The sequence below is a fragment of the Chiloscyllium plagiosum genome, unplaced genomic scaffold (genome assembly GCF_037043375.1).
Source record: "Chiloscyllium plagiosum isolate Xiang-an unplaced genomic scaffold, Cpla_swu_hap1 HiC_scaffold_2, whole genome shotgun sequence".
In the NCBI taxonomy this organism is placed as follows: domain Eukaryota; kingdom Metazoa; phylum Chordata; class Chondrichthyes; order Orectolobiformes; family Hemiscylliidae; genus Chiloscyllium; species Chiloscyllium plagiosum.
Window position 1 is genome coordinate 85,891,805 of NW_028270140.1, and position 19,512 is coordinate 85,911,316.

Below are 19,512 nucleotides of genomic sequence, written 5' to 3' on the forward strand. Positions count from 1 at the left end.
GGGAGGGGGGGGGACAGGGAGAGAGGGGGGGGGACAGGGAGAGGGGGGGGGACAGGGAGAGAGGGGGGGGACAGGGAGAGAGGGGGGGGACAGGGAGAGAGGGGGGGACAGGGAGAGAGGGGGGGAGGACAGGGAGAGAGGGGGGGGACAGGGAGAGAGGGGGGACAGGGAGAGAGGGGGAGAGAACAGAGGGGTGGGGGCGAGGACAGAGTGAGGGAGGACAGAGGGAAGGGAGGACAGAGAGGGGGGGGGAGGACAGGACAGAGAGGGGGGGGAGGGCAGAGAGGGGGGAGGGCAGAGAGGGGGGGGGAGGGCAGAGGGGGGGGGAGGGCAGAGAGGGGGGGAGGGCAGAGAGGGGGGGAGAGAGGGGGAGAGGAGGACAGAGGGGAGAGGACAGAGAGAGAGGGGGAGAGGACAGAGAGAGAGAGAAGGGGAGAGGACGGGGGGGGGGGTGAGGACGGGGGGGGAGGACGGGGGGGGAGGACGGGGGGGGGAGGACGGGGGGGGGAGGACGGGGGGGGGGAGGACGGGGGGGGAGGACGGGGGGGGGAGGACGGGGGGGGAGGACGGGGGGGGAGGACGGGGGGGGGGGGAGGACGGGGGGGGGAGGACGGGGGGGGAGGACGGGGGGGGGAGGACGAGGGGGGGAGGACGAGGGGGGGAGGACGGGGGGGGAGGACGGGGGGGAGGACGGGGGGGGAGGACGGGGGGGAGGACGGGGGGGGAGGACGGGGGGGGGAGGACGGGGGAGGACAGAGAAGGGGGGGGAGGGGGAGGATGGGGGGGGACAGAGAGGGAAGGAAGGACAGAGAGGGAGCGAGAGGACAGAGAGAGAGGGGAGAGAGGACAGAGAGAGGGGGAGGACAGAGTGGTGGGAGGACGGTGGGGGAGGATAGGGAGGAGGGAGGTCAGGGAGGTGGGGGACGGGGGGAGAACAGGTAGGGGGGGAAAGACAGGGAGGGGGGGAAAGACAGGGAGGGGGGGGGAAAGACAGAGACGGAGGGGGAAAGACAGAGACGGAGGGGGAAAGACAGAGACGGGAGGGGGAAAGACAGAGACGGAGGGGGGGGAAGACAGAGACGGAGGGGGGGAAGACAGAGACGGAGGGGGGGAAGACAGAGACGGAGGGGGGGAAGACAGAGACGGAGGGGGGGAAGACAGAGACGGAGGGGGGGAAGACAGAGACGGAGGGGGAAGACAGAGACGGAGGGGGAAGACAGAGACGGAGGGGGAGGGGGAGAGAGAGATAAACAGATGGACAGAATGGAAGCTGGTGGAAAGATTAACTCTTTGTGATCTAATTTGAGTGAGCACTGGCTTGTCATGGATTGAATGTTTGTGTTGTTCCCTGGAGCTCGAGATTCGGGAAGGTTATGAATTGGATTTGCATTCTGGGAATCTAAGATGATTTTACAAGAAAAAGCCATTTTCTAGCACAATGATACTGAACATGTTAAGTGAGCAAGTTTACCTCATGACCTTTCCCAAACAGTTTGTTCTAGTCCCTCACTGTGATGTTCTGTTAAAAGGGAAGGTTATCTAGCCAAAGCAATCATCCACTTGGGCCTGGCTGGATCAAAGTTTCCCACTTTGATGTGCACGTAGCTTAATTAGTCAAGTGTACACAGACCCGTCATTGAGTTTCTCTTCCTCTGCAAACTTTTGCCATTTTATTGCTGCTTATCTGATTGAGGACATGTGGCATTTTTGTAATTTTAATACCAAATTCTGTATAAAAATAGTTTGTTTTCAGTAATAAGGTGAGTAGCCTGAGAGAGCACTTAGCGGTAAGAGCTGGTGCCGCTACTCTGCTAATGGTTTTCGAACCTTAGCTCAAGCCTGGCTTGTAGGTCTCTATATTATAGTGTAACACTGATGCCATTGGTAAGTAAAGGTAATAATTTAAACTAAACTGTCTGTAAGAATTTCATATTCCAGACTACCACAGAGTACGATCTCCGGGAAGAACAAAGAGACATACAGGTTGAGTCCATCAGGGATTCCCTGAGCCATCTCGAATAGGTACTTTAACAATACTAGTGATTATAACAGCACATATTCCAAAAATTTTACAACATGGCTGTGGGTCATCTTCAAACCAACTCTGTATTCTTCTATTTTGAGGAATAAATTAGACTGCAGCACCGTCTCAAACCCAAATTTGCATGGTCATATTCGGCAATAAAATTTAGAAATCCATTCTTTGCTTCAGTTACTAAAAACATGGCAAGCATCCACATTTTAAAGTAAAAGTCGTAATAACACTTTACTAATCCTACTTAATTTGTCACACATCATTTCCTTTGTGATCTAAAATTTTAAACAGATGCAACTTGGAGGACTCAACCAATGCGAACTGTTCCACAAATCTTAGGTTACAATTCAGGTGTAACATTAAATCCATTCATAAATATTTACATATCAAATATTAATGTATGTTTAGTGAAATAGGTCATGTTGCTTCTGCAGTTGGAGAAAACAAAATAATCCATCTAAAAGGTACCTTTTTTTAAAATGCACGATTTTTAACCAAATCACATAACACTACCAAAAAGAGGTCAACATACTTTCTAAATTATAGTGGGTAGAGTTCAACTTTGGCAGGTGCAGAATGAGCATCTTAGATTGGAAACCTTTTCATTCAAGTCAATGGAAAAGAAAATTGTGCAAGGGGCAGCCACTTTCCATATTTGCCAGTTTTGCAAACATACACATGAACATGAAGCAGGAGTAGACCATTTAATAATTGAGCCTACTCTGTCACATAACATCAGGGTCGAGCTGATTGTAACACGCCTACACCTGATTATCTTTTATACCTTTCCTCACCAAAATTCTATCCAGATCTGCCTTAAAAAAAAATACAAAATTGCTGCGCCCACTGTCTTTTCAGAAACAGATATCCAAAAACTCTCAACTTTGAGAAAAAGAAATAACCTTATCTCTATTTTAAGTTGATAACCCCTTATTTTAAAGAAAGGACCCCTTGTTCTGGATTCCCTAGATTCTAGATTTTTCTAAGAGTAAACAATCACTCCACATTTGTCCAGTCAAGACCCTTAAGGACCTTGCATATTTCAATCAAGTACAGATAGGAAGAGGCTCTTCGGCCCATCCTGCCTGTACCGACACATGATGCTTTTCTGAACGAAGAACCTTTTGCCTCTATGGGATCTGTATTCCTCTATTGCCTGCTTACTCATGTATCTGTCAAGGTGCGTCTTCAATGTTGCTATTGTATCTACTTCTATCAAGTCCTGTGGCAGCACATTCCACACACTTTACACCCACTGCATAAAAAAATTGCCTTTCATACCTCCTTTAAGCTTTCCCCTTTTACCTCAACTCTACACCCCAAGTAATTGACATTTCTACCCTGGGAAAAAACTCCAACTATCCATTCCATCCACGCCTTCTCATAATTTTGTAAACTTCTATCAGCAAGTCCTCACGAGACAACTTGAACATTCTAAGTATTATTCTGGTAAGCATTCTTTAAGTTGTTTCCAACACAGTTAACACTCCGCAATCTCATAATTTAGATAATATGCTTCTTTAGTATTCTTCCTGTCAAAATGGACAATTTCACATTTTCCCCACAGTATACTCATTTTATCCTATTTGCCACTCACTTTATCTATATTTTTCTGCAGCTTCCTTCTATTTGTTTCATAATTGATGTTACTTATCTTTGTGTTCTCAGCAAATCTGGCAACCATACTTTCCTGTTCCTTCATTCATGTCATTTGTATGAATTGGAAACAGTTGATGTCCCAGCACTGATCCCTGTGGGACATCACTCAATGCATCTTTCCAACCTCCAAATATCCATTTGTGTCTATCTCCCCTTTGTTAGCCAGCCAATCTCCTATCCATGCAAATATGTTACCCCTAACATCACAAGTCATCTAGCTTTTACTTTCCACAATAACCTTTAATATGGCACTTTATCAAATACCTTCTGGAAATCCAAGTACAGTACATCCAGCTGTGCCGTTTATCCGCAGTACATGTTACTTCCACAAAGAATGTCAATTTTCAGCATCTTCAAGTGCTCTGCTATTTATTACTTCCTTGATAAAAGCAGTTATCTTAACTGGCCTATAGTTTCCCGATTTCTGTCTCTCTTTTCAAATACAGGAGCTACATTTGATACTTTCTAATCTAATGGGTTCTCCCTCAAAGCTGGGTGGCAGGGTGAAATGTGAGGGTGACTTGGACAGGCTAGGTGAGTGGACAGATGCATGGCAGATGCAGTTTAATGTGGATAAATGTGTGGTTATCCACTTTGGGGCAAGAACAGGAAGGCAGATTATTATAAATGGAGTCAATAGGTAAAGGGGAAGTACAACAAGATCTAGGTGTTCTTGTACATCAGTGAATGAAAGGAAGCATGCAGGTACAGCAGGCAGCGAAGCAAGCTAATGGTGTGTTGGCCTTCATGACAAGAGGAATTGAGTATAGGAGCAAAGAGGTCCTTCTGCAGCTGTATAGGGCCCTGGTGAGACCGCACCTGGAGTACTGTGTGCAATTTTGGTCTCCAAATTTGAGGAAGGACATTCTGGCTATTGAGGGAGTGCAGTGTGGGTTCACAAGGTCAATTCCCGGAATGGAAATGTGTTGCTGGAAAAGCGCAGCAGGTCAGGCAGCATCCAGGGAACAGGTCAGGCAGCATCTGTTCCCTGGATGCTGCCTGACCTGCTGCACTTTTCCAGCAACACATTTCCAGCTCTGATCTGCAGCATCTGCAGACCTCACTTTCTCCTCAAACAATTCCCGGAATGGCAGGACTATCATATGTTGAAAGATTGGAGCGACTGGACTTGTATACACTTGAGTATAGAAAGATGAGAGGGGATCTGATTGAGACATATAAAATTATTAATGGATTCGACACTCTGCAGACAGGAAGCATGTTTCTGCTGATGGGTGAGTCCAGAGCCAGAGGACACAGTTTAAAAATAAGAGTCAGGCCATTTAGAACAGAATTGAGGAGAAACTTCTTCACCCAAAAAGAGTGGTGGATATATGGAATGCTCTGCTCCAGAAGGCAGTGGAGGCCAAGTCTCTGGATACTTTCAAGAAAGAGATGGAGAGAGCTCTTAAAGATAGTGGAATCAAGAGTTATGGGGATAAGGCAGGAACAGGATACTAATTGTGGATGATCAGCCATGATCATAATGAACGGTGGTGCTGGCTCGAAGGGCCGAATAGCTTACTGCTGCACCTAGTGTTAAATCAAGGAAGTTCTGAAAAATTAAAACCAACACATCAACTATTTCACCATTCATTTCTTTTAGGACTATAGGATGAAGTTCATCACCACCAAGGTAACTTGTAGCCGCATCTTCAATAATTACTTAGTGCCATTTCTCTGGTGATTGTAATATTCCTCATGTCCTTTCTCCTTCCATATTCTCATTTATTGCTGCTGCTGGGATGTTACCCATAACTTCTATGGCAAAGACTAATGCAAAACACCTATTCAATTCAACTGCAATCTCTATCTCCCATTGTCAATTCTTCAAACTTATTTTCTATAGGACTAATGTTGCGTTAATTTTTCTTTTTAAAAATCCATAGAAACCGTGACTACCTTTTTTAAGATTTTTGGCTGGCTTTCTCATGTAGTCTAATTATTTCTTACTCATTAGTTATTTTTTGCTTCTTTGTGTACTTTGTCCAATTTTCTGATATGTCTTTTCACAATATGATTTTTTAAAAGAACTAGATATTATCCTAAACTTTCTGGCTAACTACAAATAATAAGCGCATCCCTTGGAATTTTTCTTACTTGTAACGTATCCATCATGTGTATTGTGAAATATCCCTTTAAGTCTCTATTTCTTTTCTACTGACCCATTCTTTGAACTGATTTACCAATTCATTTCAGTCAGCTGTTTTCATATTCTAATAATTGCCATTATTTCAGTTTAAAAAAAAGGTATTGGACACAGTCTTCTCTCCTTCAAAGTAAATGTAAATTTCAAACCATTTTATAGTTGTTGCTATGGAGGTGCACCTTTCCCATGAGATCTTTACTTAGTTCTACCTCATTGCACAATATCAATTCTAGTGTAGCCTCGATAAGTTAAAGCAAGGTAAAGCCACCATAGTCACAGAGAACTCTAGGGCTGTTCTTTCATCAGAGAGACACAACTTGTGGTGGTCGAACGTGAAGGTCACCATGTCTCAGATGAGAGGCAAGTTTGAGGAGGAGGGATCTTTATGGTAATCTCAGCCAGTACGGGAAATGAAACCGCTGCTGTTGGTATTACTTTGCATCCCAAACTAGCCATCCAGCCAAATTAGCCAACCAACCTCAATGTAGCCTACTCTGTGGTTGACTTCTGAACATGTTGCTTCAAAAAAGTATCCTCAAAAGATTTTATGAACTGCACATCAAGGCTGTCAATCTGGCTTTTCCAGTTGACAATCACACAAGCTACTTCCAGGCCTGTCTGACAAGTTGTCATTATCGCTGTCTCAGAGCTGTCTTGCATCCAGTTCCACTTCATTCTCCCTCTGATTCAATCCTTTCTCCTGACCTTGTTAATTAGTTATTATCCCTTCCCACCTTCTGCTCTCTGATGCTGAACATTCCATACTCAGCAAAGGTCTTGGTTTTATCCCTTTGCTCACCCATGTTAATGAATTTTGAGCTCGACATGACTTTGGACATCTGTGCCCATTTGTTTGAACAGGAGCCCTCTCTCTGTCACACAGACACTTTCACCCAACTTGAATATTCTCCCTCCACCTGGACTCCTCTCTCTGGCCTTTTACCTGTACTCAATTTGTTCATTGAAAACCGATGACATGACACCAAATGTCTTAATATCTCTGCTCACCTCCACTCGTACCCATTCGAGCTTAAGTCCCTCTGAACTGACCGCATTCTATGTTCTCAGATCCAAGCCTGACTGTAACGTCAAACCTGCTGACAAAGCTGGTGCTGTTGCTGTCTGGTGCATTAACTTCAAATTGTGAAGGCTGTGCGTCAGATCTCAACATCTCCTCCCACCTTGGAGCATCAAGCCATTATGTCTCCGACTCTACATGACTTCGTCTCATCTGGGGGTCTCCCCTGACATCCTCCCAGCTCATAGTACCACAGCTCCATTCAGCCCACTTCTGCCTTCTACCTAAAATCTACAAACAGGACTGCCTAGCCAGAACCATTCCATCTGCCTGTTCCTGTCCACAAAACTTATTTCTTTATACATTGACTTGACATTTCCTCCCCTTGTTCAGTCCCTCCCCACTTAAATCCATGACTCTTCTGATACTTTACATCAGTTGAATTACAGTGGCATCTAGGATCTTCCACATGGGTGACCTGTCAATTGCCCTGCTATTCTTAATGTATTTGAAGAACCTACTTAATTACTTTATTTATTTATATATTTATTTATGCTTTTATCTATTTTATTAACCTTATCGCCAGTTGCAATACTACTTTGAAATTGAGAAATAAAATGAACCTGAGTCACTTATCAGGTACTCACCCAATACCGAGCTTCTTTTGTACAAGTCGATTCATGGAGGCTGGAAAAGTTAGAGAAAGCAAAAACAAACGAGCACCCCTTACGCATTCATTCACAACTCCCTTAATCGTGAATCCCCTGAACTCTATTGTGAGTTTCACTCAAGTAGAATTTCATTGCCAATACGAGTACAACTTATGCTTCTTACAGACTGACCCAGTTAAAATAGTGAATGAGAACTGGTGACTTTAATTAGACACCAGAAAGTAGAAACAGCACTCCAGACAACATATAGTTTGGGATTATACAGTGATTAACGTTACAGTTCCTGTATCATTCCTTTAATTCCTTTTGCAATCCTTTCCAGTTTCTCTATATCCTTTTTGTAAGATGGCAGAAAAAAATGATCAAATATCTACTGCACTATCCTTAGTCAGTCATATAGGCAGCACTTCTTTTTTTTTTTTCTAAACCCCAAACCTATCAATACTCTGCAACATCTGTAGTAGGAATGTTGAAAAAAATGAGCCTTTGCCATAGTTAAAATATAACACATTTCAAGAAATTACATAACTTACTCCATTGTACAGCCGTCTTTCCATCTTTAGTGATATCCCACTGGAAGATGGCATTCACCTTTTTCACCATCTCCTTGCCAATATCCTTAATGCGAGAACCGATTTCTGCAAATACAAGGTCACTTTGGAGCTCCCCGCTCTGAAGAAAATAACAGTAATTGCAGTAATTCTGCTTTTGAGTTTGGTGATTTCACAAAAATAAGTATTTTCTTTCAATTCTATTCCACTATATTGACCTAAAACTACAGAACTATTAGGTACTCTGTAGTAGTCTTATTTACATTTCATAATATTTAAACGCTCTATCATATACCATTTGCAAAAACAAAACTCTTTTACCGAGTGCTGAGCAGTACAATTTAGGGAAGAGACAAATACTTTCATAGTCTACAGACAGGTAAAGGCTGTACAACCTCGAATTAATATACATCTTAACACTAAGATTTCTAAACAAATGAAAATACAATGTTTAAAATTTGACAGAAAATTTAGGCATAACCACAAACTATTTTTCTGGGTTAATTGATCATTAAATTACTAAGATTTTCCTTTTAATAGAGTGTGGAAACTACCAGTCTCAGGTTTGGTGGCACATCTTTTTCTTTCAAAATACAAGCTATAGCTACAGCAAGTAGTAAAAATCTTCTTATTGTTTTACAATAGCAGATCAGTTTCTTAAAATATTCATCACAAGTACATTTTATGTAAAACAAGATTTGGTGGTTGAATAGTTTTACACTTCCCGGTTACATGCTAGTTTATTCCCCAAATTTTATAACTTATGTTCTATTAGCAAAAAGCTTCCATTCAGAAAATGCAATCATCTATTACATACAATAAGACTTTGAACTTGATGAAAAAATTGTTGCATGTGAATAGCTTATATTGTTAATAATAAGAAAATTAGCTCATAGTTGTGAAAAGGAAGATAAATCTTGGGATTGAAACATGAGCACAAGTTGCTACATGATTACCTCCAGTCACTGGTATTAATTTGGACTCAACTGAAACAGAATCAAGAAAACTTTGTACATTCGTGTATCGCTGGAAATTGGAGTGCATCTGGGAAAATTAACAAACAGTGAAATTCACAACTAATCTTGGAGGACAAGGATGTTGCCAGGGTTGGAGGATTTGAGCTAAAGGGACAGGCTGGGGCTGTTTTCCTTGGAGCGTCGGAGGCTGAGGGGTGACCTTAATAGAGGTTTACAAAATTATGAGGGGCATGTATAGGATAAATAGACAAAGTCTTTTCCCTGGGGTCAGGGAGTCCAGAACTTGAGGGCATAGGTTTAGGGTGAGAGAGGAAAGATACAAAAGAGACCTAAGGGGCAACTTTTTCATGCAGAGGGTGGTACGTGTATTGAATGAGCTGCCAGAGGATGTGGTGGAGACCGGTACAATTGCAACATTAAAGAGGCATTTGGATGGGTATATGAATACGAAGGGTTTGGAGGGATATGGCCGGGTACTGGCAGGTGGGACTAGATTGGGTTGGGATATCTGATCGGCATGGATGGGTTGGACCGAAGGGTCTGTTTCCATGCTGTACATCTCTATGACTCTATAACTCATCATCCACTGAGTAACCTGGTCATTAACAGCAATCCTCCCTGGTGACCTTCATGTGGAGAAAACAGTGAAAAAAACAAAGTGACAATTAATCTTTGGCTCGGAAGAATTTCCACATCCACCAGTAAAAGACAATCTGCAGCCGAACGTTTGAATGTTAAATTCAGCTGATAGTGATAGAGTTGACTGAACTGAATTATAGCTGCCAAACTGAACCGCATTCATTGAAAAAAACCAACATGATGGGAAGCCAGCTCAATCTCATCTATCTATCCACTTTAAACAAATTTGGCCAAGAGAGGATGGTATCAGTCCTCAAGATGACAAAGCTTTCTTAAAACAATGAGTGTGTCGCATCATGTGTGGTAATGCCACCTTGCTAACAGGGCATGCTACAGAGATCTATTTACCCACAACTAAGAAACTAGAGGGAAATTAGCATCAGCAGAATGATATGACACTAGCCTATGATCTTAGGTTCAGCATATCCTTCAATCCTGCATCAACAAGTATTTTGAGGTTTTGTTTGGGGGTCTGAAATTCAACTATATGTCAGTATAGAATGTAGAATGAGAAGCTAGTAGCAGCACCAATAGATAGTGTAGATTGAAGTACTGATCTTTTGAAGCTATTATACAGGGCTGACTGCACACTAAACATAAAAATGGTACCAAGCTGTAGGCGGAGTATTTCAGTGTCAAAACCATTGTTCAGATTCTCTTTCACTTCCTCTATATAAAGGCTACACTGAGAAAATGCAAAGTTTCCAGATACTTCTGTATTTTGAATGATACCTGGAATAGTTTGTGCCCACCCTACTAACATCTGTGAAATGTTTGGTCCATTTTTGTTGCCTATTTCTCTTCCTGGCCTTCACTGCCTGATAGATGTTGCACAATATATAGAGGACACCCCACAAACTTTTAACTTGAGAATTACAAACAGGATTCTACTGCAGGAAACACGTTTGCATAGATAAACAGCTTACAGACTGGGTTTTTGATAATATATGTTTATCTGAATATTGCATATAACGAGCCTTGCACTTTAGCAAACATGATAGTCACTTAATGAAAGCCTGACTTACAGACTAAGTGAAGTTACTGATAACTTAGATCACTGAAACCTTGAAGGATTAATAGGAAGAGTAGCTCAGAGCTAAAGTGACTTTGTGTACAGCAAATAATGTGGTGTCTAATCATACAGATTGTTGCAGGAGACATCACAAATGTTACAGCCACAAATGGAAGGTTTAGGCAGCTATAATGTCCTGGGCTTAATAACCAAGTTCAAAGCGCAAAGCATCTTGTGAGAACATCTCCATTTATTTGCACACTTTCCATGAGAATCTTTTTAAACCTCCCTGCTGCTTCCCTTCCTTCCTCTCTTTGTCAAAGTGAAGTACGCAAAAGTCTACAAGTACACACAATTACAGAAGACATTAATTAAGGATGTTTAACATAAACTGTAAGTATTTTGATATAGTCTAAGTAATGAAAACAACTGACACAAGCAAAACATCTCGCAAACCTTCTGCTCTTTTATCTAAGATAAGCCGAGGAGCACCTAAACATACCAGAATCACCCATGTTTTGCAGATGTGAGAGCAAGAACTAGCATTGGTAGCCCACTCAAAATCTGGAAATGAGGAGGCATAATGCTGCTTATATAAATCTACAAGTTGCCACATACAAAGGGAAGGCTAGTAAAAATACATTTTTAAAAAATTTAGAGTGCCTTTTCTTTTGATTTCCAAAAATATTTTGTTTACCACCTGAGGGCTATTTTTCAAAAACAGATTAAAGGGAAAATAATTAAATGAAGCATTTAGCTTTTGTTTCTCCTGAACTGAACTAACTCTCAACCTTTCCAGATTTATAATTAATATGCTGTACAAGTCCTTTCCTTTGGGTATTCACATGTCTCTTGTAAGACTATGCAATATATTTGCATCTTTGGTTCACAAGTCAATGCTCTCCAAAGATTTTAAACTTTCAAAAAATTCAATTTTCAGCCAGCTGAAATAAAATAACATTTTTTCTTCAAATCACCAGCTTACCATGCCAATGTCATTATTTTTGGCTTTATAAATAGTCTCCTCCAGAACAACATAGGCTCCTGCAAGGACAACCTCATTACTTTCTTTGACCTAAGGGATAGAGGAGCAAAGACAGTATTAAAAAGTCTAAAGTTTTCAGTATTAAAGTCAAAAGGTACAATGCTTAAGTTAAAAACTGAATTCATAAACCAAGTGTAAAATAGTGCACCTCGAGCACATCGGCTACCGTCTTATATAATGTTTAATAAAACAATTTAGAACCACATGTAGCCTAAAGGCTGCTTAAAAATAATTTGATACTCAGTTCAATTATTTTAAAGTGTATGATCAATTTATCTGAATAATAAGCATAACGAAAGGCTGGGTGTGAATGTCCACAAGTGCATTCACCATAACTTCATTGAGACACTTTGCTAATCCAAAGACAACAAGGTTACAATGGACGAGAGAAATCTTGGTGAGACCTACCTCCACTTAGATCAAATATGTGACCACTATATATATATATATTAATTATGATAAAGACTTTAAAATTCTTTCATGTATTGTAGCAAGGAATTCATAATATATAAGTATAGACCAACAACCAAACTCCACAAGCAAATCAGGATCGATAATTCAAAGTATAAAATTATAAACAATAGTTAATTTCATTTGTAAAATAGTTCAGTGGACATTCACTACATTAAGAGTACAGAAGTCAAAAACCACAAGAAATCGCAGGGCATGCCACTAGCCCATTCTATTAGATCTGGGCTAATATAACTGTGCTTTCAACTTTACTTTCTTGCCTGTCCTCTACAACCACTGACTCCATCAAAATTCTAACTTAGTCTCGAATACATTCAATGATCTAGCCCCTAAATTCCAAAGACTAATGATTCAGAGGAGTAGTACCTCAAGTGTTTTAAATGGGAGATCATTTATTTTCAAACTGCATCTCCTAGCTCTCAATTTCCCCGCAAGATGGAAATCTTCTTCGCATCTACTATGTCAAGTCAAATTCAAACTGTGCTATATCTGAAAAGCTCCTGCAATCAGTAAACAGAGCTTGGAGCAGGGAAAAACAACTGAATTGTCATCACAAATCCACTAAACAATTCATAAGCATCAGAATAGGGAACCTTTTGTGGATGTGACTCTAATCCACACTATTTGTCTGACAATGTGCCATGAATGGAGATAATCCAAATAGTAATGTAGTGAAAGACCAATATAATGTGGATGTTGAGATCCAAGAAGTGAAGTTGTGGTATAACTGGACCATGGACTTCCACTGCATATACATATACCCTGGCATAAAATACCTGCATATTGATTGGTGACCTCAAATCATCTTAAGGACTCACACGTTGGCTGATGCACACACTGAAAAACTGAAGCATGTGCGGAGCATGATTTGGGCTAAAAGACAGAAAAACCAAGGAAGCTTAAAAGGAATCCTAACAAGACATAAAGGAATCCAGTGTTTTAATGACAACAACATTTCATTATTGTCTAAATCAAAAGGAATTCAGAGAGGTGGTTTAAACTAATCTTGAAATCTGGACTTTTTAATCTTTGAAATTTTGACTTCCATCTATTTTGTTCCATCCGTAATGTGTCAAAATATCTGTCTTGTTTAGGTCTTAACCATGAGCGAATGTGCACACATTTTGGGGTTTTAAAGTTTAAGTCACAAGTTGAAGTTTAGGAAGCATTTCTTACACCAGCCATTGGTTAAGAGTTGTGTGAGACAATAAACAAAATTATTTTCTGTTAATGACAAAATCTGTTGTGTACTGCTTTTGTCTCAAACAGCAGACAAATTGGTCATCCTGTCGAACCAATTGGGATTTTACATATTTTCTGACATCTTGTAGAACAGTGAGGCATAATTATCAGTGCAGTCTTCTCTATTAAGCCATTACACAGGCAGGTCATATCTGAAAGTCATTAAAACTATGTAATGTGTAGAGTGAAATTTTCTTTCACCTTAAGTAGAATGGCGAAGGCAAGAAAGTCAGGCAAATAGTGCACGAATGAACAAAGACAGATCCTTGGCATTGGAATGAATCATCCTGTTAAGGTTTAAATGATAAATTTTGAACTTCACCAATAAGCAGAGATTACCTCATTTCCAGGCATGTGCATCTTATTATTAGCTAATGTCACCTTATTTCGACATAGCTCCCAGGTGTCAGCTCCTTTCACAAGGAACTAGATGGCGATAATTTCTGACATGAAAATCAGGAATGGCCACCTGACAGCATAACTTATTGCCTGCTTTGCTGGGATTTCATCCAACTAGAATATCTGGATACGCACTCCATTAAGGACCTTCTCTCCCACCCTTGCCAAATTGCCATTCTCAACACCATCATGGCTGCTTTTGAAAAAACTCACACTCCACTTTGAACCTAAGGGACACTTATGGCATAGGTGTTTCTGCCAAATGCTTTGTCAGCATCTACACATGACACCTACTTATGCCTCTAAGCATACTTAATTCATACTCACACACATAGTGCTAACTTAGAAACTACCAGATCTCTGTTGCTAGTCATAGAGATGTAAAGAATGAAAAAAGACCTTTCAATCCAACTTGTCCATGCGAACCAGATATCTTAACCTAATCTAGTCCTATTTGCCAGCACCCGGTCCATATCCCTCTAAACCCTTCCTATTCACATACCCATCCAGATGCCTTTTAAATGTTCTAATTATACAAGCCTCCACCACTTCCTCTGGCAGCTCATTCCACACACAAACCACCCTATGTGTGAAAAAGTTGCCCCGAAGGTCCCTTTTAAAATTTTCCCCCCTCACCCTAAACCTATGCCCTCTAGTTCTGGACTCCCCCATCCTAGGGAGAAGACCCGGTCTATTTACCCTATCCATGCCCCTCCTGATTTTATAAACCTCTATAAAGTCACCCTTCAGCCTTTGGTGCTCCAGAGAAAACAGCCCTAGCCGACTCAGCCTCTCCCGTAGCTCAAATCCTCTAACCTTGGCAACATCCTTGTAAATCTTTTCTGAATCCTTTCAAGTTTCATAACATCCTTCTGATAGGAAGGAGACCAGAAGTGCATGCAATATTCCAAAAATGGCCTAACCAATGACCTGTACAGCTGCAGCATGACCTCCCAAGTCTGATACTCAATGCTCTGTCCAATAAAGGAAAGCATACCAAACGCCTTCTTCACTATCCCATCCACCTGTGGCTCCACTTTCAATGAACTATGAATCTGCACTCAAGGTCTTTGTTCAGCAACACTCCCTAAGACCTTACCATTAACTGTATAGGTCCTGCTCTGGTTTGTCTTTCCAAAATGCAGCACCTCACATTTATCTAAATTAAACTCCATCTGCCATGCCTCAGCCAATTGGCTCATCTGATCAAGATCCCATTGTACTCTGAGATAACCTTCTCCGCTGTCCACTACATCTCCAATTTTGGTGTCATCTGCAAGTTTACTAATTATATCTCTTATGTTCACATCCAAATCATTTATATAAATGATGAAAAGCAGTGGACCCTTGCCACACACCATTGATCACAGGCCTTCAGTCTGAAAAACAACCCTCCACCACCACCCTCTGTCTTCTACCTTTGAACCAGTTCTGTATCCAAATGGCTAGTTCTCCCTGTAATCCATGAGATCTAACCTTGTTAACTAGTCTACCATGAGGAACCTTATTGAACGCCTTACTGAAGTTCATACAGATCATGTCCACTGCTCTGTCCTCATCAATCCTCTTCGTTACTTCTTCAAAAAGCTCAATCAAGTTTGTGAGACATGATTTCCCTTGCAATATTGACTATCCCTAATCAGTCCTTGCCTTTCTAAATACATGTAAATCCTGTACCTCAGGATTCCCTCCAACAACTTGATCACCACAGATGTCAGTCTCACCTGTCTATAGTTCCCTGGCTTTTCCTTACCACCTTTCTTAAATAGTTGCACCATGCTAGCCAACCTCCAGTCTTCTGGCATCTCACCTGTGACTATCAATGATCCGAATAGCTCAGCAAAGGGCTCAATCATTTCCCTAGCTTCCCACAGAGTTCTAGGGTACACCTGATCAGGTCCTAGGGAGTTATTCACTTTTATGCATTTTGAGATATCCAGCACCACCTCCTCTGTAATATGGACATTTTTCAAGTATGGCTTTTTAATGCATAGGATCTTCAGTATTCAGTATTAAGTTGAAAGAAAAAAAACTTTAAAGGAGACAGAAGTCAATGATAGCTCCGAAGACTGGGACAAATTTAGAATTCAGCAAAAGAGGACTAAAAAGGTAATAAAGAGAGAGAAAATAAACTATGAAGAAAACTAGTGAGCAACATAAAAACCAACAGTAAGAGCTTCTTTAAATATATAAAAAGGAAGAGAGGGGTCAAAGTGAACATATGTCCCTGAGAAAATAAATCTGGGAAAAGAGTTATGGCGAATAAGGAAATGGCAGAGGAATTAAACATTCCATCAATATTAAATAATGCATTGGAGGAATTACATTCCATTAACATCATAAGCAAAGTAGTACTTGACAAACTAATGGGATTAAAGACAGGTAAGTCCCTTGGCTTTGATGGCTTGCATCCTAGGATCCTAAAACAAGTAGCTGCAGAGATAGACGATGCATTGGTTGTAATTTTCCAAACATCATTGGAGTCTGACAGTTTTCTAATCCTTTGGTACTTCTCCAATATAACATCCTTATTCAATAAGGGAGAATGACAAAAAGCAAATGACCAAAGGCGGATTAGCCAAACATCTATTGTTGGAAAAGTTCTTGTAACAATTAAGGAAGTAATAGCAAAACATTTATAAAATCACAATTTAACCAAGCAGAAACAGCATGGCTTTCATGAAAAGGAAATTGTGTCTGACTAATTTATTAGAACTTTTTAAGTAAATATCAACTAGAGTGGACAGAGGGGAACCAGCCGAAGTGTTATGTTTGGACTTCCAGAAGGTGTTTGACAAAGTACCTCACAAAAGGCTGAGGTATAACAGCCCATGTTACAAGACCCACTGAGCTTTTCCATCAATTTATGATTTTGTTTCCTCTTTACAGTATCCACAGTTCTTTCGGTTTTCATTCAGCATTGAACTCACTGCCACATCTCTTCTAGACATGCCCACCTTGATGACGTTCTGCTCCTCCCTCTGACAGGAATTCTGCTCCAATCTTTCTCTTGTCCACCATCATTAACTTCACTGTTCCTCCAATAGATCAGATAGACTTTACTGAAACTCATTTCCAGGAGAAATGAGCTGTTTGGCAGTCCTTACATTGTGTAACTTTCTTTTGGTTCCATAGCAAGTAACACCAGGTCATTTATATATAAATGGACTTGGTTATTTCTGTATTCCTTGAACTTTTCTTCCGCTAAATAAATGATTGTATGCTTGGTATCTTCAGCTGATCCCACCTTCAACTATCTGCACAATACAGGTTACCCCTTACAGTTTGGTTGGAAGCAGCAGAGAGTCAGAACAGAAATATTGTATGGACCTGAAGCTAGGTGGTTTTCATGGCTTTAACCAATATATGATATCCAAGCATTTGCAGTTAAAACCCTCATGAGATACCTCCTTGTCACCCTTCCAGCCTTGGATTATCTTTGATGATTCATAACTTGTCTGCTGAATTGCTACAAAATGCTTGAGCATCATATAGCAGCGGTGTTTGACCTGAGAGTGACAGAGCTTTGTGCAGTTGTTCTCAGTAGGCCATTGAGCTGTGAGGAACAGTGGACATATGACATTCGCACTGTACATCTCCCAGCCTTGAAAGGCAGTGTACTCCCTGAAAAAGCTGAAAGATAGACTGAAAGATTGCCTACAGAGATACATGGAACCATCACTGATCTGTGCTCTCATTCAAATGGGTAGGCATAAATGTGGATGAGCTATGCAGGGTAAGCCTTACCTATCGCTGCATGTTGCTTTTAGTGTTGTTGCATTGAAGTGCAATGCCTTAGCTGACTGTTCAAGGATCCATGACATCTGATACTTTGTCTCCCTTTCATTTCACACTTCTCTGCATTCAATTTGATCTGTCACCTATCCTCGCATTCCAATGTGTCAACCAGTTGTTGCTTGTGAAAGATGAGCAATGCTTAGCCATTACAACATCGTCCATCTTTCAGATGTATAAAGACACTGCTCATATCTGAAATGGACATGACTTCACCAGATCCAACAAACAACAAAGTAACTTCAGCAGACATTTTTAATTCAAAAGTGACCAGATGTTCACAAAAGTGTTGGGTTATTCAAAATGAAATGTGATCGATACTACCTATGCGCCCTCAGTCATTTTTTTATTCCTTCTTTTATCTTCCAATACGATTCCAAGCAGACACAATGGCTAGAACAGTGTTGGAGAGAGTCTGCTCTGTAATTTGCACTGTTAGCCTGGAGGAATGGCTGATCTCCCACAGGGACAGTTGAGCATGGAGGACCCAGGCTATCAGACATCTTGCACAGATGCTAGCTCACCATCCTCAACTGCTGCAGACTTTGGCATCAAAGACACGGAAGGAAATACAGAGGGAAAACACCTCCTGACCATCCTGAGAGGAAGCTTCTAGGGCCTGTTTGTGAATCATGTTTCCATCTGGGTGCCTACTATCATGTCCCTCAGACAGAGGGGCCCTCTTATTTCACACTTCTCTGCATTCAACTTCATCTGTCACCTATTCCTACACTCCACCAATATGTCAATGTCCTTTTCAAGTTCTGCATTATCCTCCACACAGTTTACAATTGGCTCACAGTTTTTGTTACCTCAATCTTTAAAATTATGTCCTGTGCAGCAAGATCTACATCATTTGGTTACATTTGAAAAATGCAAGCATCTGAAATACTGATCCCTGGGAACCTCACTACAAGCCTTTCTTCAGCCTAAAAAATACCCATTAACCATAACTCTGTCCCTCAGCCAATTTTACAATTTTGCTCCTATCACTTTTATTCCATTAGCTATAGATTTATTCACAAACCTATTGTCTGGTACCGTATTGAATGTCTTTGGGAAGTCCATGCATACATCACCAGTCTTGCCCTCATCTCTTTTTTTTTGAGATACTTTATCCTAATTTAGGTAGACTAGTATTTTTCAGGTCAACTAGTAGCAGCCTTCAGCACCTTCATGTTTGTGTGACACATTGCAAGAAATGTTGTTTGAGGTAGTCATTAACTTGCAGGATACATTGATACACCATTTTGTATCAACCTTGCATGATATGCAATTGACTTGGGTCATATTTACAAGAATATATTGTAAAAGTAATTTCATTAAGGTGGAAGAAAGTCCTGACCTTTGACTGAAGATGGATAAGATTGCCATTTTTCCACATTTCAGTTTCTAATGTTTGTCCAGGAATAACTGGCTTTGCAAAACGAACCTGTATTAAAAGAATTTTATTTCATAACTCCAACCTTTTCTTCACTGTTACTATCCCATAATTCAGAAATCAAAAACGTCAAGCAAATCAATGCAATAGAGTCCAACAAATTCTCTGATCAGTAACTTCTTTGCATATGTAAAATTCAGCAAAATACACAATTTAAAATACAAAATTTTAGTACTGAACTCTCAATGATTTTTAAAAAATGCTGAAATGCTGTGCTTTTATGTGAAGACTTTTCTGTGCTATTTTTACACCACTGCTGCCTCACAGTGCTCTGTCTATATGTGATGCAGACTCAGATTCGATTTCAAGGTGACTGCCTGTATGGAGTTTGCACATTCTCCCAATGTTTGTGTGGGTTTCCGCTGGGTGCTCCAGTTTCCTCCCACAGTCCAAAGATTGGTTCTGCGT

At 40.8% G+C, this 19,512-nt stretch overlaps 1 protein-coding gene across 1 annotated transcript in view; it reads right to left on the reverse strand.

The window, feature by feature from the left end:
* The window catches only part of hsd17b4 (hydroxysteroid (17-beta) dehydrogenase 4), a 149,906-nt gene that overhangs the window by 19,698 nt on the left and 110,696 nt on the right, over nucleotides 1-19,512 (reverse strand). Inside the window, exons 20-22 of the mRNA XM_043711513.2 lie at nucleotides 19,009-19,095; nucleotides 11,697-11,786; nucleotides 8,066-8,204 (exon numbers count right to left, since the gene is read on the reverse strand). Of these exons, the coding sequence (XP_043567448.2) occupies nucleotides 8,066-8,204; nucleotides 11,697-11,786; nucleotides 19,009-19,095 (316 nt within the window). The remainder of the gene's footprint in view (nucleotides 1-8,065; nucleotides 8,205-11,696; nucleotides 11,787-19,008; nucleotides 19,096-19,512) is intronic.